General features: G+C 38.9%; 2 protein-coding genes across 2 annotated transcripts in view; one reads left to right on the top strand and one right to left on the bottom strand.

The window, feature by feature from the left end:
• Window positions 1–4388, top strand: part of WDFY4 (WDFY family member 4) — a gene marked incomplete at both ends in the record, with an annotated part of 143876 nt that extends 139488 nt beyond the window's left edge. The window contains 4 exons of the mRNA XM_080620258.1: window positions 48–230; window positions 821–908; window positions 3144–3255; window positions 4322–4388. Coding sequence (XP_080476384.1) covers window positions 48–230; window positions 821–908; window positions 3144–3255; window positions 4322–4388 — 450 coding nt within the window. The remainder of the gene's footprint in view (window positions 1–47; window positions 231–820; window positions 909–3143; window positions 3256–4321) is intronic.
• A 9740-nt stretch (window positions 4389–14128) lies between these two features.
• Window positions 14129–26390, bottom strand: part of VSTM4 (V-set and transmembrane domain containing 4) — a gene marked incomplete at both ends in the record, with an annotated part of 37212 nt that continues 24950 nt past the window's right edge. The window contains 2 exons of the mRNA XM_080621040.1: window positions 14129–14254; window positions 26142–26203. Coding sequence (XP_080477166.1) covers window positions 14129–14254; window positions 26142–26203 — 188 coding nt within the window. The remainder of the gene's footprint in view (window positions 14255–26141; window positions 26204–26390) is intronic.

The following is a 26390-nucleotide window of genomic DNA, read 5'->3' as shown; positions in this document are numbered from 1 at the left end:
GAGGATGAGTGTAGGATTTTGAGACATTGCCTCTTGCTTTGTTACAGGGTGATATTCTCTCTTGTGCTGGTTCTTACCTATACCTGTGGACAGTCAACGGCCAGCTTCTCACAAGCATTAATACCACGTGCAGCCCCAAATGCCATATTGTTTGCTGCTGCTTTGCTGAAGTGATGGATTGGGACATACAGAGCGTCATCATCACAGGAAGCACGGACGGAGTAGTGAGGGTAAGTAGATGGGAGAGGAAAGGGAATCCTGATTCACTGTAGAACAGAGGCAGGATTTTGCACCCCTAAATGAAAGTACAAAGCTACTAAAAGCCCATGTCACTTTCTTAACAGGGCAGCACAGGGCAGAAGCTGAGAATCAAAGTGAAATGTTTGCTTCCTATCAGCTTTTATCCTCCCAAACTGAGGAGTCTTTGCCATTCAGGAAGAGTTTTGAAAATGTGCTTTTCCTTCTGGTGTGGTTTTGAAAGAAAGAATTATATCATCCACTGGAAATATGTTTGAGCCTGGTTTCTGAGACTTGATTCACGGCTCAGCTTATTAAGTCATACTTTCTCAGAAGCAGGATTCACTGCTGGTTCTGCTTCCAGTCTGGTGGGTGAGCTTCCTGGGTTACACCAGGTCCCTGCATACATTTCTCCAGTGTGACACCCTGCAACACAGTGGCAGAGGGATTGATGACTGAGAAATCCATTTCTGATGTTAGAAGTCCATTTTCAACCCCTTGCTGGGAAGCAGGCAGCTGCTTCTCTCTCTTGTTGCATTGTTATAATCCATGCATTTCCACTTCTACCTCCTTGCTGGCACAGCTGTGGAAGACTGAATACACCAGTAACTCACACCAAGCTGCTGGACTGGGACCACAGGAAAGCACAATGGAAGAGCCTGACAACACAGGTATGAATACAGGGTGGGCTGTGAACTGCAATGTGACTGTGTGCTGCAAACCTTGTTTGACTGGGAGGAAGAAGAGGTGGTGTGAGCACAGTAGCGTGAAGGGTAGATGATGCAGGTTACTGGTGCAATGTTGCTGGAACCACAGTGGAAGTAGTGGGTAGCCACTGCCCTACCTTAGAGACAGAACACCCCTGAGCCACCAGTTTTATGGGCACATCTTGCCTGGATGAAGTTAAAAGCTTCTTCGTAGGCTCTATCATGGGCTCTGTTGAGCTTAACAGACCACCTTTGTACATAAACCCATGAAACTAATCAATTATTCTGGCTCCAGGAAGCCCATTCCCTTGGCACCTTTACTGATGGCCTGTACTAGAGTGTCCTGGAATGATGTTAGAGAGGATAGTGCCACATCCTGCCCTGGGATGAAACATGGAATTTTGTTGTCTTTGCCACCTTAAATGAGGTCAGAGGCCCTTCAAACTAGTTGGAGGCCAGGAGCAGCTGAGCCTGGTTTCTGTTAGCATGGAGCTGTTTATTTAAGGCAGTGCCAAGCTAAAGCTGATACACTGGAGTTCTCACAGAGCTGAGGTTAATAAGATGATGAGGTTGTGGTGCTGACTGGTATTAAAGATAACTTGAGCTCACTTCTCTGTTCTAACAAATAGAGGAGCTGAAACCTGCCAGGGAACTTTAAAGGCACATCCTAAATAGCACAGCTTGCTTCTCTTACAGCACATTTTAGAAGAAAAGAATTGTGGTGTTATCATGTATAATTCACACCACTTATTTGCTATGATCCTCATTACAGATAATTTCTATTACTTCAATTTTAGGCACACAATTTGCATAAATATAGTGATATAGATGTAGCATCTGCATAAAAAGATATTATACAGTAATTGGGCATTACCACTGAGATCTTCACAAGCGCTGTTTGTGGAACTTGGAATCTACATTACGTAGATTGCTATATGAAAATATTTATACATACAGAGGCATATTGGAAATGCCAGACCAGGTGCCCATCTTACATTTTGTCATGTCTCAGAGTAGCTAGAGCCACATGCTTCTATGGAAGGTGCAAGAACACCAGAGATGCCAGATGTGAGTTAGTCTGGCTGTGGTGGCTACATATTTAGTTTCGTTGTGGTCTCCAATCAGAGATTGCTGTAAGTCAAAGCTAAAGACTTAACATTCCTTCCAAAACCCTTGTCGTATTCTGTAGGCATTTTGCAGATTTTCTTTTTACATGTAGGAACATCCCATTTGTTTTAAGAATTTCCTAAGCTCTTGTCCATAACTTCTTGTTGCAGACGTTTTCATGTCCTATGCACTCAGGTACAACTGCTTACTCATGTCTTTGCACAAACTGAGATTTTGGCTATATGAAAAATTTATACCTTAAACAGTTTTCTAAATGAGGACTTAAAAGCTGCCCATGGGAGCACAGCAGAATACTCCTGTTTGTGCCTTTTTCAGAGAGGACCATAGAAGACATGCACTGAGTGCAGGCATCTGTTGATGTCTAGACACACACATCTGTTCGTACATGAGCGATGTGTGTTCTCAGATGCATACAGCAACAGCATTCTTTATTACAGTGGAAAAGTGTAATCAAAGCAGTGACATGTTCTCTTTAACTATTCAAATGACTTTAGGATTATTTTAAATGGCCAAATATTCCCAGATTTCATTCTATGCATTACAGAAAATAAAATTAATACAAACCACAATCATTAAAAAGACTAAAGTAACTATGATTATGTTAGGGGTGTGTGTGTATGTACGTGTGTGTATGTGAAATGTTCTCAGCATTTAATTATTGGTTCTGTTATGAGCAGATTTAGATAAGTTGATAATACCAGGGCTTTATGTAATTTCTTTTTACTAGGCAATTATGGGCTGTATTATATCCTGGCAGCAAGGTATTGTGGGGCATCTTATTAAGCATAGAGCCAGTGAAAACTGATGAACAATTTTGCTGAACTAGGCATGCAATTTAGAAAGCAATAATACACAAATCCAATTTAGTACACAATTGATACAGCCGCACGTCAGCACATGTAACTATCATAGCCACAAATTAAATTGGGATGGGCCTATTTTGCAACAGCACAGACTGAGATTAAATATATTTGTTCTCAACTTAACAACTTGCTGACCGTAAATAATAACAATCCCATCCATGCTGCCCCCAGATACTTTCTAAATATTTATTTTTAAACCACACAACAGGTAACAAGTGTGGAAAACATTTTGTTCTCTGTCGGGAACTGAATCCCAGCCTTGCCTTAACTGGAAAACCAAGCAAGACCAGCCCAGCAGTGACCGCGCTGGCTGTATCCAGGTACTGTTCTTTCCTTTTCATGCCAGCCGGGGTCCAGCAGAGGGCACGGTGCTGGCCTCAAGGTCTCCACCGCTCTGCCCTAGATCCTCAGGGGTTTTGATTGTTTTCTGAAGTTTCTAATAGTGATGGGGTTTTGTGTTTGGGGGATTGTTGTTGTAGGGTTATTTGTTGTTGTTTGTTTTATTGTTGTTTTTTTTTTTTTAAATCTCAGTCAAATTGCTTTTAGCCAAACACAGTCATTCTGGGAGCTAGTCAGGTAGGAGACAACCCAGGAGAATTAGCAGATTTCAGCCAGAATATCTGTAAAGATCTGTAGCTGCTACACTGTCTCTGCTCCATAGAAAAAACACTATCCTAGGAGTTCCTATTTCATTAAAATGTAAACGGGAAGTTTTTGGCCAAAGGACAACTTTGTTGTTAAAGTTTGCACAGCCAGCAGTATTTTAGTTTACTCAATCCACCTCCTGCAGCTTCATCTAGCTGTAATATTTGTTATCTCCTACTCCAAGATGTTATGATATACTGTAGAACAATTGCTGTATCTGTCTCCACAAGTGCTGGCATTTTGATAGTTGCCAAAATTATTCCTATATTCTTCATTCTCATCTTTACAGCACTTAGTGAGTATGATGTTTATATGTATTGAAAATGGGAAACTTGGGGATGGGTTATTTTCATTACTGTTGGTGGCATTGCGTGCAGTAGAGATTTCAGGGGATGATGCTATGACATTATCTACTAACGAGTCTGAATTCTGAATCTGGCCAGCAGGTTATTTAACATTCGTAGAGTCTCAGAGAGGGGTAAGAGCTTCTGATCTGGTTAGATTATCTGGAACTAACCCACTGAACTACAGGAAAATTTGGATGCACTTCTAAGTTCAATCTTGGAAATACTTTGTCTACTTACGGTTTTTTTCTACTCTATATCATTGCTCTTCAAATTTAATGTTAAACATAACCTACTCCCCTGAATGTTGCATCCTTCTAACTGCACTTGCAGAAGAAAGCCTTGATCCTGTTTGTATACTGTCTTAAACCTTTTTCTCTTTTCTTTCTTTCTCAAGAAATTCCTCCAAGCTTCTAGTTGGTGATGACTGGGGAAGAGTCTGCTGCTGGTCTGTGGATGGGTAGGAAGAAATAGCCAAGAATTCCTGATTTTTCAGCCTTCTGAATGGAGAGAAAATTACCCTTCAGATCATGAAAGAATCAGAGAAACTGGAAGCCTATGGTTGGGGTCAGAATTGCAAAGGAGTTGTTTGGCTGACCCTGCAGTGAAGTTTGATTGGAATTTTGGAGAATGGACTCCAAAATTGTGTGAGATACTGACAGACACATGGACAATGAGATTTTGCAGTATTTGTCCTAAGAAAGTTTTTGTATTTTAAATATTATTAGATACAGAATGGCATATTACATTGCATTTCATAAATAATAGCTAGCAAATAAAACTGCCTTGATTATGCCAAAGAGCAGTGTAGTTTTTAATAAAATTAACATTCTAATTTTAATACAATAAGATCAGAAAATACTGGGGCTTCAAGCAGATGTAAAGTGAGTTTGTTGCAGTATTGTTATTCTTCCTAACATACAAGCACGTTAATATCTCCATTGCAATCTTCCTCCTTCCCTGCATGAAAATGTATACATGCCTCCTGGAAAGCTATTTTGTTTGCAAAGTGAAGGTAGGAATTCTTAGGTTGATAGTAATGCTTTTACCAAGCCCCATTGTGAACATGTGTTATGGTGCAATCTTTAGTTTCCTAATCTCTGACTCGTTCTTTTTCATAGTGAGTAAGGCAGGCAACATGCTTGGAATGGGTGAAGATGAAGATCTGACACAGCTGGTCAGCATATTCTTTCATTCTCCTTCACTGCCTTTTTCCTGGCCTTGTCCCAATGTTCTCTGAATTATCAGTATATGAGGCATACTTCAGGATTTACTTTCACAATCACTCTGCATGGTAGAAGTGGGTATTTGTAATATAAGAAGGCTGAGGCCATAGTGTAACAGATTTAAGTGCCATTTGTGTTCCTAATGAAAATGGAGAAAGTGTGAGAAATCAAGCTCCTTAACATTTTGTGAGAATTTGACAGAACTAAACTGATAACTTTATTTCCTTTGTGCCCTGCCACTCCTTGACCTGGTAAAGAAATTGAGTATCTTGTCTTAAACACGGGAGAGCTGAGTAGCCACTTAGGCATGGCAACTTCCTGAACACTATACACTGGGTCATGGCAGAGCCAGGAAAAACACGAAGGACATTATGGCCATGAAGGCCATTGTGTTCATACCAACAAGCACAACCCTGACAGACAAAGCCAGGATTGTTCCCTGATTTCCACTGCATTGGAACTGGTCAGCCCTGCAGAAGTGAATCCCTGTGTGTGCTGCACTGGACTGCCAGAGAATGAAGAACTGCCATATGCCAAAGTCTTGGTGCTAGAGACTTGCCAGCGTCATTAGAAAAAATCTGTTTTTAATGGTCTTCCTTTAACTATGCCATTAACTTTCTTCTTCCTGTAGGACACTGATTTGTTCATGACTCTTCTTTTGAATTATGTTGCTGAATAAGCAAGGCTTCCTGTGGCAAACAGCTTCCTTCCTTACACAGTGCTGCTATGTCCCTGACCCAACCCACCCCAAAGCTTGGTCTAACCTCCACAGTGAGTGAGGTAATCACCTGTGGAAAATGTAGTAATCAGAGGCTAGCTTATGATGCTAGGCACTCTAACCTGGAAGTCTGCATTATGTCTACACAGATGACCTGGCTGGTTATCCTTTCTAACCTCCAAGTACATGACTTGATGACTCTAATACTATCCTTTCTGTGCTCAGTGAAACACACAGAAAACAGGCCAAAACGCACCAGTGTTTTTGCAGAAAAAGTAACTCTATGGAGCAAAGGTGGGCCATGTCCATCTTTCCTTTTCCTGAGGACTGTGAAAAGGTCAATTGTCATAGACTGCAGCAAAATAAAGTGCACTGCTTCTTTCTTCTTCCCTCTGCACATTCCACAAAAATAAGCTGTGATTGGGATATATGGAGAGCAAGACTTGTACTCCTGTCAACTGTGAATACAGCTTTACTGAACCATGATAAAGCTGATTAAGAGCCATGAAAGACACTCACTACCTGTGTTTTCATTTACCTACTAGGCATCTTGATAGCTTCTTAATTGTGTATCCTCCCTTAGCTTTTTCATGCAGCCTGTCTTTGCCAATAGCAAATACTCCCTCTCCTAGAGCTGGCGCTGGCACATACTTGGCAGCCTGGACAGTCACACTAGCGACCTCAATGCTCTAGACATCATCCTGACTTTGATGTAAGAAGAGGCCAGCTGTAAGCTAGCCATGCACAGATTTGACATTCATCTCCTTGTGCCTAAAGTCAGTTCTTTTACACCCTCAAGAGAAGGACGAGGTACATCAAGCCATCATTTTTGATCTCAGAAAACAAATCCAGAGTGTACACGTGTGAATGGAAGTCAGCAGGTTAAGAATGAATGTCTTCCTGGGTCAAGCTTGTTCTAATGTTCAGGGAGTTGTAATCTGGGAGAATATAAAGACAAATGGATAGAAATGGGTTGCAGTTTCCTCCTGGTGAAAATTCTGATGAGGAATGATTTTCTGTGCTTGGCTGAAAAAGATTTGATTTCTTCTCTAGCTCTAGAGGATTTTTCTGTAGAGTCATAAGTCATGGAAAGAAATGCATACCATGAGTACCAAAAGAACCACTCCTTGCTTGAAGAGTTAAAGCACAAATGTAAGCATGTTGCATTAGTCAATTTTCTTAGGCCTAATACAGCCAGTGTATGTGACAGTGGCAGTGCTATCTGACCATTTTTCTGCAGGCAAGTCTCTGTGACATGAAGGTTTTTCTAGAAATTCGTAATATATGATTGAGCAATTAGCTGAAACTAACCCTCTTACAAGCACATGCTTCTGTGTATTTGGTAAACAACTGGCTATCAGGTCCAGATGTGGAGGTAGCTTTCACTCACACATAGTCAAGGCTTGGTGCTAGCTCAGGGACAATGGCAGTGCCTGCTTGGTGGGTATCCTGATGTGATACTGATTCTCTAGTGGCCACATGGGAGGTAGGGATGGCAGATCTAGAATATACTTGACAAATTAAGCAAGTAGAGCAATTCCACATGTGGTACTTTGAGCACAACTTTATTGTTACTGCAAGTGATACAACAACAACAGTGTTGTAATTGTCTCAGAACCAACTTTTTCAATGGGTAAGTAGCTCAAGGTGAGAATTACTCTTAAAAAAAATCCAATTCCATTAGGATAAAATTACAGGATAATGGCACAGGCTTAACTCTGCCCTTTAGGGAAACCAAGCACAGTCTTTATAAGACTTTGAACCTCAGTCTAATGTAACCATAAACCCTAAAATGTATTAATTACTTATGTATGTTGTAAACAAGGGATTCCAGTAGTGTTATTGAAATAACCAGAGTTGCTATCAGACTGTGAGGTGATTTAGTTGAGAAGGTGAAATCCTGTAACCTGGCATTTGTTGATTTGAGTTGTGTAAAGACTCAGTTGCCACCTTGCTGTGTGTAGCAGTCTGTAGTGTTTGTGGTGGCTGTCTGTTTGAAGCTTTGGGCAGCTCTTGGCTCTTCAGATCCTTATTATGAACTGAATATATACTCTGTATTTGGGCTGGATATTTGCAGGCCTTTCTGTGGCAGTGCTGGGACTGTGATAAGTGGGAGGAGGCCCACTAGAAATTTACTCAAGCAGGTCTAATTGTGCCAAATAGAACAGCTCAGTAGAGTGGAAAATAGTCCTTATATATCTATCTGAAGAAGATAATGACCTTTTAAATAACAGAAGCAATTTTATTTCAATACCCCAATTAGTCTGAACTCTCAAATGTCAAAGTGCCTAGCACTTTCAAAATAACTTAATTTAGACATTTATAGCACTTAGACACTGCTAGTTTCTTATCTAACCTAATTATGGGTTGTACAGGAAATTGCAAAGCATCCCAATTAATGTTATTTTTTATAGTGATATAGGAGTGGCCTTTACCATTTGCTGGTGCAATGTACATAATGATTTACTAATTTTGGCTTTTGAGTTAGTTCCCTGGCAAACCAGAGCTCTTCTATCCTCTGGTTGCTTTTTGAGAGCAAGCAGGGAGGAAGTAAATTTAGAAGTGGGTATAGCTATGTTTGCCTGATGATTATGAAGGGCACGTGTCCTGTGAGAGTAGAGTGTATGTGCAAGGCAGGACCATTTAAGGCATAGAGGTGCTATATAGAATAATAATGGCTGGCTGTCAATCTTGTTGATCCAATCTGATCTGAGTACTTAGGCCAGGATTCACCATTTGCTTGACTCCCACAGGACTAGTGCAGGGGAATTAGATTTGTAAAGCTGCTTAACTGACTGCCTGAAAAATCACTTCACAGATGCTGCTGAGCAGTTTCCATCCTAGCTGCTATGCACAGCAGGCAGAATCAGAGGTGGAGGAAATGGTGTATCACCACTGAGTAGTATTCAGTGATTCCTTGCTTGTTTTCATTGTAAAGGGAGGACACATGTCCAATTACCATGTTTGAAAGTGATAACTGTTGTCCATCCCCAGGTACTTTTTGCCCTGTATATTTTATGTGATGTCTTGGTCCTGTGCTGTGCTCTCCTCTGGTGTCAGGAGAGAGCTGTTAGCAGTCAGAAAAGTTCCTGCAGGCCACCTCTTTCCTGAGGATAATCCAAAAGGATCAATGACTAATTTCTTACAGAAAGGTATAGGGCTGTGTGTAGCCACTTTAACTGCTTCAACTGTGCCCAAGTCTGTGACAGCCCAGAACCAGAAGGCAAAAGCCCCCAGAGGTGATTTTGTCTTGTGCAGCTCTATGTACATACCCCTAAAGCACCGCTGTGTTTTGATTCGCTTCCTTACGATAAAATCTTGATGCAGACAATATAGATAGGACTTTAACATAGCTTAACAATTTTAATCCAAAAGGGAAGTTTGAGTTCATCTCAACAGCTTGCATTCAAGAGGAACACAGGGAACAGGCGCGCAGGGAGCTAAGAAGTCCCTTTCCCCAAAGTTTTTCCCTAGCCAGGACCAGAAACCAGGTGAGCTTGCCAGGGGAGTCTGTGCACATGACCTCCTGCTTTCCTGGTGTGAGATGCAGGAGAGTCCCATGTCCTGCACAGCAGGCAGAAATACAATTGCAGTGACTAGCTGTGTTATGTACTACAACAAAAAGCTGAGTGTGTCTCAGCTGGAGGCTCAGAAAGGGCTGCCAGAACATTTCTGACTGGGGTGGTCGAAGACTGAAAAGCCTCTTGTGGTATTTGCAAACAGCGCAGCAACGCCAGTGAGGAACAAGAGAGCTTTAACAAAATATGGTGCCAAAACAGTAGGATTCTTGCCCTACCTATTGCTATGTCAGTAGGGTACATTGCTTCAGTATTTAGCCTCTGAATAGAAATGCTGGAATACAAAACTGCTGTGAAGTTTGCTTGAAAGAGCTAGAACAGCCAGTGAGAGGTGTTGTTTGAGATCGATGTGTTGGAGCTATGGTGTGTTTTGAGAAGTTGCTTCAGCAGTTTTCCTCTGTGGGTTTACTCAGGATGAGATCTGGGAAGCCAGCTCAGAACCCAGCCTTAACCATCCCCTGAATTTCCAGGGCTGTTTTTTTCTGGAATAATTTGTTACACTTTTCTGATATTGGGAATCATTTGTCCTTTAGAAGGGGAATTGAGGTTGTTAATTCTGTTTGCAAACTTCCCTCCCATAGAGCAGGCTGTTAAGAGAAAAGGTGGATGTTCTGAAGAAAAGGCAAAAAGATTCAGCCTATATCCTAAGAAACATTCTGAATTATTAGGGCTGTGGAGACAAATGGTGAAGCAAGTATGGAACCTTATCACTGTAAGCTTCTAAAAAGAGGTCAAACTCTTTTTAGATCAACCTCTGCCAGGTTCACTCAGGCTGAGTTGGTCCAGTCTTGGGATGAAGAGCTAGACTAGCTGACATCTCAAAATCTGTTCTAATCCAGTGCCTTCCAACCAAGGCAGTACAAAGGAGTCAAACCAAGTGGTGGAACAAAGCACACCAAATGAATGCATTTCAGATTACTGCAGGAACTCAGAGGAGAAATTGCTCTGCAATGGAATTTAGGAATTTTATGGTTTGCCCTCACAGGTTGGACTGACGCCAAAAAGGATTTTTGCACCTTGATGTCACTCACCAGAGGTCTTGTGAAGAAGCCTTCAAAAAGTAGAATTTGACCTCCAATCAAACGTACAAATCACAAGACCTCATTTGATCTGATTCTTGCTATGTCAGCAGAACTTGGCCAAACCCTGGCTAAAGACACAGGTTTACTGAACTTCTTAATGAAGAGAACTCAGCAATTATGTTACAGTTATACTAAAACAAATAATTTGCTTGTAATTACAGAGATAATGACATTCTGACCACACCTATCAATTAGAAAGTTGTAATAAAAAGTAATAAGACACCTTTTCTTTGGGCTGCAGAATCAACCCCTACACAGCCCACAACACTAATATGATTTACTCCTATTTGCTGATGGAGGATTCTAGTAATAAAATTTAATGTGGAGGAACAAGGTGCATTTAACCAAAGCTGTAAACATCTCTAATTCTATTTAAAGCTATAGGATGCAGTACATTATCATTTAACATTCTGATACTAAATCAGTGTGAAGCTTAATAGAGCTGTATTTCTTAAAATTTAAGCATTAGGCAAAGTTTTACCAACGACAAAGCAAAGTAGTATGACTCGGCAGACTCCAACTGCTGCTTAGTAAGGTATTAAGAGTCTTCATGGGAGTTCCTGTCATAAAAGAGCAGTGGACCACATTCAGCTTTGCTGCTGTTCTGCTGAAGCCAGAGGGAGTTAGGTCAGAGATTAATTCAGCCTTGCAGTTTCTGTTATAAGGAGCTAAATCAAACTTATTCTTCATTTCTCCTACAAATGAAATTTTCTTCTCCATAGTATTTCCAGTGAGTTGCTTTGATACTTAAAGTTGTGAAATTAATTACAAGGTAAAGGATGACATTTTTCTTTCTCCAGTTCTATGATCTGATGTTATTAAAGCTGGGTGGACACTGCATAAGAAAAGGCATCGGAAATGTCTGTGCAGGAAGATGGGTGTACTCCTAAGAAATATTTCTGGCCTCCTTTCACTCAGCTGGTCTGTTGTCTTCCAGGTTTCTGCTGTCATCTGAAGCCAGTCACAAAAGGAAAATATTTAAAAATAATGGAATTTTCTGCAAAATAAAAATCCAGTTCCTACCTATTGGCATTGTCTAAGTGCTGAATATGAGATCAACACATATCCTCGAATTGTTCTTTAAGAAACAATAAATCCTCCACAGACTAAGAGAATTTATCTCACAAAAAAAAAGTAATTTATTTAGCTCAATTAACTATTATTTGGGTGAAATGGATATCAAACATACACAAGAATATATAGACTATTAATACACAAAGAATGGTATTCATTAAAATACTGGGCATAAACATACAATAGAGGATTTTTCTGAACAATGGGCACAATGTCCAGTTGTACGTAAAAGGAATGTCCATATACCAAACTTTAGGAAATTTTCAAAAGTGGTCAACTCATTAACGTGTTAGGTTTTTATTTTTAATTCCAAAGGAATCACTAATAATTTTCATACTTTTCTAAGGCCCTTAGCTGTCTGAGTAAGAGATGTACTCTCTGAAAAGTCAGTCAAACACCATCTGTTCCAAAATTGATCCCTGCATGTTTGATCACTCTTTAGCACAAATTTATTTTGGTCAGTGAGTTGATTGCTGTTTTCCTTGAAAGCCTATCACCCAATCAAAGAACAAGGAAATATACCCTGCCCTTTTGGTGGGTGATTAAACTCCTGGGATAATGAAAAGTTGAATTTTTTTCTTGACATCTCAAAAATGCATAAATTAAAAATGCAAATAATCACTGGGAAACCTATTGATAAAAGCTGGCCTTATTTTGAAAAGAACTGTTTTTATGAGGGACTAGGGTAGGAATTAGTACTGTACATAATGGACAGCCTGACAAGCTTGTCTTAAATTCTTTTTTTATACAAGAGGTTTTTATCTAACATGGAAGCAGGTGACTGCATTTTACATTTACACATCCTGGCTATATAGTAACAGATTATGCATGCTGCATAATCTCTACCCCCATTCAAAAAAGTAAAAAAGCAGTTTACAGGCTTGCTTATTCTGGTGAAACCTTCCAAAAGGTATTGATGTGCTCTCTCCCACTGTCACAAGTCCCCATCCCTGCGTTTTCACCCCTGCCCTCCTCTCCTGTGCTCCCATGCAGTAACATGAATAAGGGCATAAGTTTTTCTGTGATGGTTTCCAGCTGTGTCTGAGCCCTGGTAGGAAGTTTCTGTATCACTAAAAAGGCCTTACCTATAAAGGAGGAAGCGTAATTTCAAAACCCAAGGCCTGCAAGTTCTACTCCAAAATCCACGCTCAATACTGCTGAATGCATGGCCTGTCAAGCAGCTCCCTCCCAGACCTGGAGAGGGCTTGCCACATGACAAATATCAGATCTCTATGGCCTGATGGTGAGCTAAAGAGCCTATGCTTTTGTGTCTCCATTAACTCTGCTATTACTCAAGGGCTAAAGCTTCCTAAGGGCTGAAAGCTGTTGGGTACCCAACTGTCCCTGAGCTTTGGTAGAATTTGGGCATTGGAGATTCAGGAGCTTGAAAACATCAATCCAGCTATCCTGCATGACTGAAATGCCCAGTTTGCCACAGAACAGCCTATTTTCCATGAATGTATATAAAAGAAAAAGAAAACTCCCTTCTCAGTTATCAAGAAGTGAAGAAAGAGTATTTTGTGCTCTCACATTAGGCTCATTTCAGTAACTCCTGAGCCCTGATCTTTCAAAAAAAATTCTAAATAAGTGAGCAGGATGCTAATGGAGTATTTTCCATAGCAAAGGAGAAACTCTGCAATTTTTCCTCTAAATCAGCAGTTCACTAATGTACGCCACAGGAGAAAACTTTTGCAGGTCTGGGAGCACCAATCTAAATTAAGGCCAAAAGCAGTCCCGGTTCTGTTGAAGTATTTAACTCACTAATAAGTTTTTCCTATTCCCAATCAGAATTAAAAAAAAAAAAAAAAAAAAAAAAGTTCCCAAACTATAAAAATTCTTCCTTAAATTTGTTAGGGTTTAACTATGAAATTTGTCTCTGGATTATTTTGAAATGTTTGATTTCAAGCACCAAAGAACTTTACTGAAAGTAACATAAGTTTTTAAAGATTATGTCAATTAGAAAGGGAATTTGAAAATATAGAAAGCAAACCTTTTTACAACTATTTCTGGAAAGGAAAAAAATCAGAAAAAGTAACTTTAGCTTTTTCTTTGCCGTAGGGAAAACATCTCAGCTTTGCTGAGCGAGTATTTTTCTTACGGGAAAAACAGCATTAAACTGACAAATTTCTTGGTCAGTGGTCTTTGTCTTCAAAAGCAGATTATGTGCCTGGATCCTGCCACTACTCCTCCTGAGGCTTGCTAAGATGTTGATGTTTGCAGTTGGACCTGTCGCATTAGTATCAAAGAGGGAATGATGTTTAATATTGAAAATGCCCCAGGTGGAACTTCAGTCCATTTAAACCAGGGGGCAAATTCTACAAAGGATGGCTCTGGAATATCACTTATAGACCAGCTGCTTTTTCTATGATTACTTTCAATTACATTTTGTTTAAAAGTCTCATAGAAAAATAGAAGTACATGAATGGAAATAAAAAAATAAGGATATTTGTATGATTTTTATAAATAAACAGCACAGCAAAAATTAAATAGAACACAGACAAAGGACATTTATACAGGCATGAACTATTACAGCTTGTTCTCCTCAAAGAGTATCTGTGCGTAGACTGTCATACTGGGAGTGCCTTTGGCTTCCTGAATCGGCTTCATAAGTTCAAGTTCAGCATATGTTAAATTCTCCTCTGCAATTTTTGGCTAGGAAACAGAACCAACAAATTAGTTATAATGTTATTACCGCTGAATGTAAATATTCTACAGAATGGGCTATATTTCTTCTCTCACACATGATAATTCTACCATGCTGTTAATCAGTTCAGTCTGCACTGGAGTTAGTTCATAGAAGATGAAATAAAAATAATATTAAAAATCAGAAGCAGGAAATAGTAAGATTTTCCCATTCATTTCCAATTTATCCTTGCTTCTCAAACACTAAATTAAATAATTCAAATATTGCAAATTTGAAAAATTAGCAAAATGTTCAGCCTTTTTAATCCCAAATTTCCCAATTTAAGTTTAGTTATTGCAGATTTCTCAATTTGAAATATATATGCCAAATATGCTTCCCATCTGTAAACTTTGGACCAGTTACATTTCTTATCACAGACATTCTCAGTGCCTCTCATTGTTTCTTAACAGAACCAGAAAAGATGTTAAAAATATGTAGAAGGCAGCAAAAATTAAAAAATTGAGTTACTGTCATTCTAATGGGATTTCACTGCTTTTGCCTGGTATAGATGAGTTCAGTGTTTCGAAAAAAGGCCATACCACCAAAGCTGTCTAATTCATTGCAGCATTGAGTTCTAGACTTAAAGCTATAAAAGTTAGCTAAGAGAGATGTTATTAAGAAAATTTACTGAACAAATTTCACATAGGTGACAGAACAGCTGCCTACTGCTGTTGGGGACTAGACTACATCCAGACTCAGAATGGGGGCATAGAGGAGGAATGTCTTGTCTTGTGTTCCTTTGTGTATGCTGGTTCATCAGTTGTGAGTGGGCTGTTCATATCAAATTCACCTAAGAAAGTGTAGTAACAAGCAGAAGAGTTGCTGTGGAATTGTATGTGTAGCCCTAGTACTTTAGATGGATTTCAGTTCATTGGTAGAAGATTAAAGTCTCTGCTTCCCAAAGAAGGATGGAAGTGCTAAGGAGAACTACAGAATTTGTTCTTTTATCTTCTTGGGTACTGTGTTCTATCTGAATATAACTGGTCCTCAAGTTTAAGCCTAAAAAGGACAATTAAAACAAAACAAGAAACAAGACTGTACCTTATAGAAAAGGTTTAATCTCTGAGAAGAAGAAAGGCTTTTTCAGTTGTAAACTAAAATCTGAGTTGAAGTTCATAAAGCAAGGATTTTCCATACAGTACTTAAATCTTATAATGAAGAAATTGTCAGTATTTTCCAAGAGTTTCCTTTATGTTTTATTACTGCTATTTATTTCGTTCTGGTTCAACATAAATGATTTCTGTTTCCTTGAAATGTGTTTGAATACTTATTATATTGTCTTCTGGCTAAAAAGATAAACATGTAATATCCTCTGAAATCAGTCCCCGTGCTCCTGTGCTTCCTGTCTTTTGCACTGCTCTGGAATACTCTCATTTTGCCTTGACAGATGCTCACACTATGCATTTCAGATTGTTTCCCCTGGGTGGATCAGTTTACACTTTTCCAGCATTAATTTAATCTTATTTCTTCTCTGCAGATATGATCCTGAGATACTTTCTGCAGCTGCTGCTGCAAGTGGTGTCATTGAAGGCAGTTGATCTGTGCATGTGAGTAAAGGCCATTTGCAGGGATAACTTTTCGCAGGACTGTAATCTTTGCATTTTATTATTCACATCTTCTTCCCTCCCACACTCCTTCCCCCTCTTGCATGAGTACTCCTATTTGATGTCAGCTTCTGGTCCTCATTCACTATCAAATGCTGCACTGTTGACCTCACAGAAAATTTCCTGCTTTAGTTGAATTCTCTTGTTTAAGGATATAAAAGGAGTTTCTGTGGATCCCAGCCTGATCTTGTGTGTAACAGAAATAAAATCAGACATTTCTTTGTTCATGTACCTGGACTAAGCCTAGACACAATGTTTAGAAAGACATTTGTCCTATCCTGGCTTTGGCTTAAAGAGGTAAAAAAACCCCTATGGTCAACTGCTGTGATAATTAATTTTTGTATTCTCCTTTCTAGCTTAAGAGCATTAGGCTCAGTTTCTAGGCATTTAAGTTGGTTTCGCTGTTGCTTTTTGTGATATATTGAAGATTCCTCTTGAGATTTCAAAACTGTATGTGCCCATCCACTCAGTAGCTAGTTTAGATGCTAAATACAGGAGTTAGGTTGAGGCTGGGCATCACAGCAACAATAGCAAATACTGAAGATTTTATTCACAGTGTAGGATAGCACATCTAGTCTCTACTTGAAATTAATAGGAGTTTTGCTGCTAACCTCAGTGGGTGTCATCTCAGACCCTCAATGCAGAATTATACACTGAATGTGAAAAGCCTCCTAAAGATGAATCTGATAAAAATTTACAAACAAGTTGTTGGTCACTGCCAGAGTAAAACTCTACACTTCCTAAGACTGACCCAGTGTATCTTTTGAAGTAGAAATATTTTCATTGTTCTGTAGAAATCAGTAGCTCAGGGCAAGCTGAATCTGTATATGTTTTCGCCTTTGCTGTTTAATGGTATTTCATGTTATGTTTCCATTTAGAAAATGCCGCATGTTTTAAAATAGCCACCCCAACGCCCAGCTCATGTAAATTTTAGAACTAAGATTTATGAAATCATATTGTCCAGGTGTTTTATTATATTATCTCAAAATTGCATTGTTTTCCAGTGTAGATTATCTCTTTATTCTTACTTTATTCTATTATGTTTGGATATGAAAAATAACACTAGATTCCTCAAAACAAGTCATTGGGCAGTAGTGGCTGATGTGTTGCTTTCATACATTTTTATGATGTTCCTATAGTAAACATAATTTAATAAAGCCAAAACACACTAAATAAATAATTGCATCTAGAAAAGCAATAAAACCAAATAAAATTAGTACTTTCATAAGTGGAAAAGGTACTTCAATTACTGCTACAAGCAACAGCAAACCATAAAATGTGTAGAATAATTTCCCTTATGCATATTTCTAGTATGTAATAATTTGATTGAAAATATGAGGAAACACACAGGAGGTTCAAAATTGTGAAAGGTATACAGTTTTCAGCAAAGGATGTGTAATAACAGTGCATGGAAGCCAACTTTACTTTAAAATACCTATGGTAGCCAGGGTTATATTCTGTATACTCTTTCTGTATCAACCACATGTTTAATTTAATTGTGCTGGTTTGTTTGTCCAAACCCAATTCTTTGATTTTTTAACTTTTTTTTTAACAGGCAAAGAAAGAAAACTTATTCTACAATTTCACCTCTCATTTGGATTGGATAACGTGTTGGCAATGTGAACCTGGAACCCTGCCACCACCTCCTTTTTGGAACTATAGCGTGACTTTAATTACTGATGTTATAGGTGGGACTGATATTAGGGCAGAAAAGGAAGAGATAATGACTAACCAGCCATTCACCTCTTTCTTTCCATCCTAGCTCTTCACTTAGAGGGTCAATGGGATTTCTATGTCTACAACATCCTTTCCTGAAAAATTACATCACTATTCTTAAATAACATTGCAATGATTTCTTCAAATAGGGTTCTATTCCAATGCGATATTTCTAGATACAGTCTTTATCTTGTATATCTGTTTTCTCATCTTGGGATCACACACTTTGCAGAAATATAAATTAGGAAGACTCTTCATTTTCCAGTGTATCTTCTGGCAAATACAAAATGATTCCTCCTTCAGATTTCTTCCAGTTTAATTTTAGTTCATTCCAGCCACAGGTCTTCCCATGGGGAACAGTTTGATAGAGCTCACTTATAGGAACATTTTTCTTAATAAACAATCTGCAAAGTCTATCTTGAAAATATTTAAAAGAAACTAAAGTATGCATATACATAGTTTTGGTTTTATTGTGTTTGTCCAATATACAAATTTGTTAGGAATTATCCAGAATGGTTGGGGTTTTAATGAAAATTACTCAGATTTTTATGTCATAATTATCAGGAATGTCAATTTTGCTCTTCCTAGGCCTGGCTGTTTTGTTTCTTAGCAGTCTCAAGGATGCCTACTGTAAATACTGTCGGACTGAAAGTTCTTGAAGTGTTCACTAAGAACACTTTAATCCAAACTTGCAATTACTTATGAAGAAAACAAGCAAATAATAACCTCATACGTTTTTTTTTTTCTGGAAAAACGACTGATGCCAGTGCCAACTTGCACTCACAGATTTCTGCGATGTTGCTGTTCCATGATGACACCACTTTTAATGAACATGACAAAATGAATGTGAAATTTTAAATTTCTAATTTAAAAAATAATAATTCCCCTGATTCTTGTTTACTATCAAAAAGAAGAATAAAAGGGCTCACTTTCAAGTTCACTTCAATCTTAAATATTTTAGTGACTACTACTGCAGACATTTGCTTTGGAATTCTGTGTCTGTATGACTGCATGTGATGGAGTTTCTGGGATATGAAGAAGAATGACTTTAACATGAGACCATGGCAAGAAAACTATGCTTTCTATGTATATAATTTTCAGCTCTGGATTTTCTGAATTTAACAAGCATGTATCCCAAGTTCCAGTCAGAGCTTCATATTATTTTTAGTAACTCCAATTTCCTGCAGCAATGCATGAAAATGAAACCCCACCCCTGCTGGCATGCCATTTGTCATGGGTGAATGGATTAGGTCAGCAAGGATAAAACCTTGCCAATTATACATATGTTTGCTGGTTTGATTGCCAGTACATGGCCAATTGCCACCTGTGGACTGGCCGTGCTGTGCTGTTGGGTGCACACTGTGGTGCCACAGAGGTGCTGTAGGAAATGCAAATGGGAAAGGTATAGCATCAGGAGGTGGTGGTGAGGTTCATGTGATCCAGTCTCTAAGAACTGCACTTTTCTCCAGGTTACTCCACAGCACAAATCAGTCCTTCCCCGGTGCCATGAAATAACTCTTTTTGTAGCAAGCACGTGCTGAAACTACCATTTTTTCTCTCCCTTTCTCTTGCAAAAAACAAACTTTGTCTTTGGCCTTTTCTCTTTCATATTTAAGAAACATCCTGTTTTGTAGTTACTCTTGGTAAAGAGCTCCACAGGAAAAATGAAGATATTGTCCAGATGGCACAGCTTAGGAGCATCCTGTTTCACTGCTTGAGCACACTTAGTCTAAAAGTGTCTGGACAGGACTCTTCAGGCCAACTGAACGGGCTTTGGCCGTAAGGACTGACTGTTGCTTCTCTGCATGCATTCCCAGATGGGAGGAAACTGCATACTGCATGCAGCCTAAGGGAAAGGGCCAGGTCATCTTCTCCTTTGCATATCTCCTTTTTGTAAGCATCATTTTTGAAGCTATGGGAGGGGATGGCCTTTGACTGCTAGACTGGCCATCACCAGGGGGTTGGTTATGTTAGTGAGGGCAAGAGTGTGCTGAAGCGAAGATTCAGTGTGTTTGGTCAATAGGCTGCAACTCCTTTGTCTGGGCCACCAGGACAGGAGAAGACCACGCATGCTAGCAGTCAGATTAGGCAGGATTTTGCAAAGTTAATAGTGGGAAAACTGATTGTAGCTTCAGAGAGAAAAGGACTAGCCTTTGACAGTCCTGTTTTTTAATATACAGTGGAAAGCCACTCTCCCTAGAATGTGTAGTTTCAGCTGTGCTGAAATCAGTAGTGCTCCTCAGGGATATAGGTACACTTGATGCTCAAACCCTATGAACTTTAGTGGGATGGCTCCCTTGTTAAGGTAGTAACTTAACTCAGGAGTCAGAGAGGTGTTTTTTCTTTTTAGAGCCTTGGGTGTTCACCACTGTCAACGTCCTGACTGCAGGTAGAGAGTCAGAGATTGCCCTGGAAGAGAGAAGCTTCAAAAATTACTTCTGCAGACCTTCATGAAAATCTGAAGCTAGATCTGCAAGATGAGTTACCCCTTAGAAATGCAACTGCTGGCCAGTAGGAGTGATGAAATATCAAGGGAGACATCATCTTCCCAGTGCTAAAGCTGAGGAATGTGACATTGGAAAATATGGGAAGTAGGAAGCATGACTTTTAGTGGCACTATCAGTTAAAAAGGATGGGTTCTTTCCATTAAGTTACCTATTTTTTTACTCCCTAGAGTGAAAAGTACTTCTCAGACTTCCTGGGAACAACATCTACAACAATTTGTGAAGTCTTTCATCATTGCATCTGAATTTTGCTATTGAATTCACACAAGTTCTGATAACAAAGTCAGGAACAAAAAAGATTTACTAAGTCCCATTGAATGATTTTATTTTAAAGAAACAGAATCCCACAAATGTAGGGCAGGCGGTGACTCTAAGGGGTGAGCCTGTCCATCTTTCTTCATTGATAGAATTAAATATAACTGGCAGAATTTTGTCCAGCCTGTTTTAACAGCTTTTAGGGAACATCTTTGCTAACACTTTATTTCTTTTACAGTTGCAGTTATTCCCAGATTCTAAACCAATATGGCTGGAAATCAGGCTCGTTTCTTCTTATCCTTCACAAAGGCCCAAGGAAGTAATTAACCTTCTCTGGTGACACTTTTATTACTCCAAATGTGTCATTACACAAAAATCATCTGCTGTGTGATTTTGTAAATGCACAAGTCTCGACACAATTCCTGCAAGAGATTTTATGTATTTATACAAACTCTTCCTTCTTGGGGGTAAGATAGCAACCTGTGATCTGAATGGGAAAGTAGCCATATCTCAATAGTTTTGAATATGCTGTGTTCTGAGTGTCAACATGAACGTGTAAATAATATTCTTGTTCCTATGTACATCTTAGATCCTAAGGAGAGACTGCAAAAGAAAAAAGAAAGAAAAAAAGGAAAAAGGAAAAGGAATATTTGTTTTGGGAGAGAGAAATTATGTGGACTGGATGGAAAATTCAAGACTCACAGGGAGTCAAGGAAAAAAATGTTACTCCTTTGTATATCATATATACAATGTTACTTGACATCTGCGGAGATCAATAAAGCCTTAAGAAATTGGGAGCTTAAATCATCACCCATTGTTACATATTGTGGAGGAAACAACTCTTCTAACAGAGGGTGGCACAGCTTTTAATTTAAAATAATCCAGGAGAAAATAAGACCTGATTGTTTCCAGATCCAGAATCCACAAGTTAATGAACAGTTGTACGCAAGTTCCTTTTTCTTTCTCTAGGAAAGGACCAATGATACCTACAGGTTAAGACTAATGAGGAATCCTACTAGTTGTGCAAAAATATTATTAGTCCATTTTTTGCAGCTAGCTTTTTGCATATGGTATAAGACTGCTTTCAATGATGCAGTGCTGAATTGTAATATGAAAATGAAAAAAAGGGAAAATGGAAAAAAAAATAGGGAAAAAAGTCAATTCGTCCATCAGGAACAATCTTGCAAAGGATAAATTTGTGAGTTGTGAGTTGTGAGGCTGAAGCTGTGGGACGACAGGCTGGAGCACAGCTTAGAAGGCACAAATTTGCCAGCAATCAAAACCCAGAGCAGCTCTTCACGTTTCACAGCTCTGACCCACCTAGACCCCTTTCCAAAAAGGACTGCATGGTCCCTGGTTCTGATGTACAGCGGATCTGGTTGTTTTGTTGTACAATGGGAAATGCACTCCTGAAACATAAGGTTTTCAGGTAAAGAAAATTTAAGCTTCTGGGCAGCTTAAAGGGCACCTGCCTTCATTGCTTGATTGAGCAGTATACACCGATGCGGAGCACTGAGCCAAATGTGTAATGCTGAAAGCTTGATTTTGCTGAGTACATGCAGATGATGAGACCAAGTCACAGCCTTCTTAGTTCCACAGGTGAAACGTATGTCAAGTTACTGCTCAGCACCCTTCTGCTTTAAGGACACGGCAGTAGCAGGGAAGCTGTCCTTTGAACAAATACTTGCAAATTTCAGACTTTCAGACATATTACTGATTACAGAGTAAGCACTTTCAGTACAGGGACTATCCTGTCTTACAGTTGCTGGCACTCAGTACACTATCAGCATTTGGTCTATAAAGCAAATAAAGATGGAATTTTCAAAACTGCAGAAAGAAACCTGAGCTCCCCACTTGTTACATCTATAAACACCTGGGAATCCAGATTTCTGAGCTGGCTTTGCAAATCTCAGCATAAAATATAGAGGTGGTGCCTGAAAAAGGCAGGCAGGTGCCAAAGATCATGCTTTCAATTAAAGTAAACAAAATTACTTCCAGAAATTTCCCTCCATCTTAGATAACCATAAGTCCTTCCTGTTTCTCAAGTAGCTTTTACATCATCATCATCATCAAAAGAAAATCTCAGTCATCACATGGTGCTAGGCCACTGGCAATCAAATCAATTCTGAGATAAACATCCCTGTATATGCTGTATGAGCTGAAGGTAAAAGGATGCTTCCCTTAATTAGCTCAGCTACCCTCACTGAGAGTACTCTGCTTCAGAAGTCACACAGGACCAATATGTATTCTGTGGTAGGGAACAAAAGAAGCCAGCTACACTCCAGTAAAGAGGTTACTCAGTGTAGGAACAGCAGAAGCCAACTCTTACGTACTGTGTGCATGTACATGTTTGAAGAACTAAGATCATTTGTAACACAGGATATGTTTCCCTGATTTCAAAGTGGGATGATTTATGATTTAGCAGAGGCCACATAAGTCAGCAACAGAATCGGGAAGATTCACTATAGCCTGTCTTATCAGTGCATGTAATTCCTTCCCTTCAAATTTAGTGTGCAGATGATGAAGTCAACAAAAATTTTGCTCAAGTAAATATTGCAGGATTCGGCCTAACCTGAAGTCTCGTCCCTTCCATTTGCTCTAGTGAATCACACAGGAGCTCCTAACCTTGGTGACGCAAACCTTCAAGAAAAGACACTGGAACCTTTTCATTTAGATGATGTTCTGCAACTGACACTCTCGGGCTATGACAACTAATCTCTAGGAGGCAATGAAAGGCTTACTGGAAAATCTGTTTGAGGAAGTTTAAGATTTATCTCTGCCAACTCAAAGGGCTAAGGCTATAGCAGAACAGCCCTTGGAGAGCAGAAATTGTGGGCCCCTAGAATTTTCTTCTTCCTAATGACTCTCTGTGCTTCTTGCATGCTATAAAAACCATCCCTTTTTGCATTTCAGCATCTCTGTTTCTTTTGATCTGTACACATTTTTCATTGATGCTAATAGAGAATGACGCTGATGGGGAATATTTTTGCAACAAGGGGAGCATAGAATTGTTATTCTGGCTAAAGCAAAAGCAATATGACTTAAACAGAGTTTTAAAAAGACTTTACTCAAGGCTGTGTAATTGAACACAATATTAGGCTTTCTCTCTTTTTTTTAATTTTCATTGAGATTATGTCCATATTTTATCCAGGTTATTGTATTCTTGTAAAATTATACTGCAACCCACTCCAGCACGTTAACAACAAAAGAAATTCTCTAGCTTATTATAAACATCTTTCAAGAAACCAGAAGCACATGTCCTCTGGAAATAATTTTGCTGGTATTTAGGTTATTACAAAAAATTTCCCAAAACACTAGAATTATTTTGTAATGTTCCTTTATACTCTCGCTTGTTTGCTTAGGTTTTCTAAAATATTCTCCTTGTGCCTGTACCTTCTTTGGGTTGCACAAGGAAGTTGCAGAAGTCATCCAGAAATACAGCAATTTGAGTCTGTCTTTGTAGTGACCATTATCATGTGCCATCTGTGAGAAAAAGACCTAGCGCAAACACCAGCTGTGCAATAGTTACAGCTGAAAAAAAAAAAACAAAACCTTAATCCTGCAGAGATTTGGCAGGATGATGGTTGAGTTTTGTTTGGTTTGGGTTTTTTTTCCCTAAAGCAGACTAAGAATTTGAAATCTGAGAATTTTTTGAAAACTAAAAAAAATGAAGAGGCAAGTTTGTTGCAAATCAATATAGTGCTTCATTTAGATGAATTTATTACAATTTTGTATCTTTGTTGAAACTTCTTTTGCTTCAATTTTTTTAAAATCATTTAAAAGCAGAAAAAAAAATTATTTTTTTTTTCACTGATAATACTAAACCATGGAGGTTTAACCATGGTTAAAGGGAGGGTTAAACAAGGTTAAAAAGGTTAACAAGGGTTAAAGGGAGGCAAGAGAAACAGAAATGGAAAACAGCTTTGGGGACTATCCTGCTCAGCTGCTGAATGCAGCCTGATAGACTGACTTGGTTTTAGTTTACTTTGCCCTTTATAGCACTTTATTGATGGGTGAGTTCAGGTCTTGAAAATATTTTGGATAATTTTTCTTTGATTACTTTTTGACTTAAAACTAATGTACATAGATCGTAGGTTTTCTGCAGGCTGCGGTGTCTCCCTGGGTGCACTCTGAGGTGAATATGAAAGGGAAAAGAGCAACATACAGGAACAGCTGCCAGACTCGAATCCAACTGCAAGACATTACACTAAGTCTGCTGACTGGCAGCGTGTGGATCCTCAGTCACGCTAGGGAAGACAAAGCTGATTTCATTGTTTGAAAAGGCTTATTCCTGCTCACCTCTAAAGAGGTTGAACCTTGACTGGGGTTGCATAGGAAGAAGGGAAGAGCCAACAGCTATTTGTTATTCTTGGATTTATTCCAGAAAGAAAAAGCATCTGGAAACAGATTTACCTCAAGTTCAGCATGTGTTGATGTGCTTTATTGACCTGCAGGAAGAGTCTGAGTGCTTTAGCTGATGAGGGCTTTTCCTAGGAGGGCTGAAGACTGATTTCTGATGTATCTGTGTGCCTTGGTGCAGTGATTAATGTAGTGTGTGCATAGCAAAGGGTGGCTATCATTCCCTGATGCCAAGTGCTCTCATCTGTGTCTTTGTACTATTAGCGTATCTGTGGCCTAACACAATTACCTACTTGGATATAAAGGTTTTATCATAGACTTAGGGAACTCTACCTCTTCCACTACTGAAACCTGACCTGCATAAGCAGTGCCTGGGCAAGAAGCAATCCCTGCAGGACAAGATGTGAACTTCATACCCAAGCAGCAATATCGCCAAAGTTTTTACCTGAGCTGTTCTGAAGTCACCAGGTATCCTGGGCTGTATGCTGACCATGCTTAAAAGGGCAGAGGGTATTTAATGAAAATTGGTGGGAAGGTTCCAAAGTCTAGGCCCCACTTGAAAGTCAAAGTCATCATAGGGGCTTTTGGATTATTCACACGACTTAAATTTAGGCACATAAATTTTAACTTCATCTAAGTTAAGGAGTTACTCACTCTGGGCTTTCTGTATTGCCAGAGAAGAAAGGATTCAGAGCATCTAGTCTGAATTAGTAGAAGCACCAGGCTCCTACTCTCATTCACCTCTCTTTCTGATGACTATATAGAAAGTCTAGAAGACTACCCTCTTTATAAAGGCGGCTGAAGTTAGTTACATAAAACTCTATGACCCCTGGATATCTTGTTCTGGTATTGCTTTTTTACTATAGCAGAGAAGCACAACTCCACCTATTTGTTTTTTCTGGCATATATCTGTATGGGTTCAAACAGAAATTATCATGTGAGGCTTTTTTCCTTAGTATGAGCTTTATACATACATCTTACACCTCCAATTCAGTTATTCCTGACTTACACCATGGTAGGGTAGAATCAGGCTCCCCATTTCTGCCTTGAAAAGTCTCAAAAGCTGTATGACCGGTACAGTTATAATTCTGTCAGTAACTGGTATTTTTTCCAAATCACCAGCTGTCAGAGGAATGTGAGAATCACCAGCAGGTTTTATTTGAGAACAGGATACATTTGTAGACATGATGACTGCTTAGAAAGGTGGAAAATATCATCCAGTGTAACCTAATGCTCAATGTGAAGAAAAAAAAAAGCCACAATAATTAATTACTTTAAAAAATATTACTTTTAAAAAAATACTTGTACTATTTTTAAAGCCAATTTATAATTTCTGAACCTAAAGTTCTGGCAACAATACAACCATCATATTGAGAGAGAAGAATATGGAGAAACTAATGTCATAGAAAATTACTTACCAGGACCAATTTTCTTTGAGGCTTCAAGAGCTTGGGCTTAGGAAAATTATTGGCTATTGGAGCTATAGAAATAAATATTAAGGGAACATTTTCATCATCATCATTCACTGACATTTTTAGTATATACTTTAGCAGTTTATAAAATACAGATTACTAGCGGATTAGGAGCAAATACATGTATTTATACCAGAGTTTAACTGTATTTCAGGTAACATTTTAAAATGAAGCATAGGGTTTACAAATTAGAAA

Source organism: Psittacula echo, assembly GCF_963264785.1.
Source record: "Psittacula echo genome assembly, chromosome: 6".
Lineage (NCBI taxonomy): Eukaryota > Metazoa > Chordata > Aves > Psittaciformes > Psittacidae > Psittacula > Psittacula echo.
Note: the sequence above shows the minus strand (reverse complement) of the source record. Positions and strands in the feature narration are given on the sequence as shown.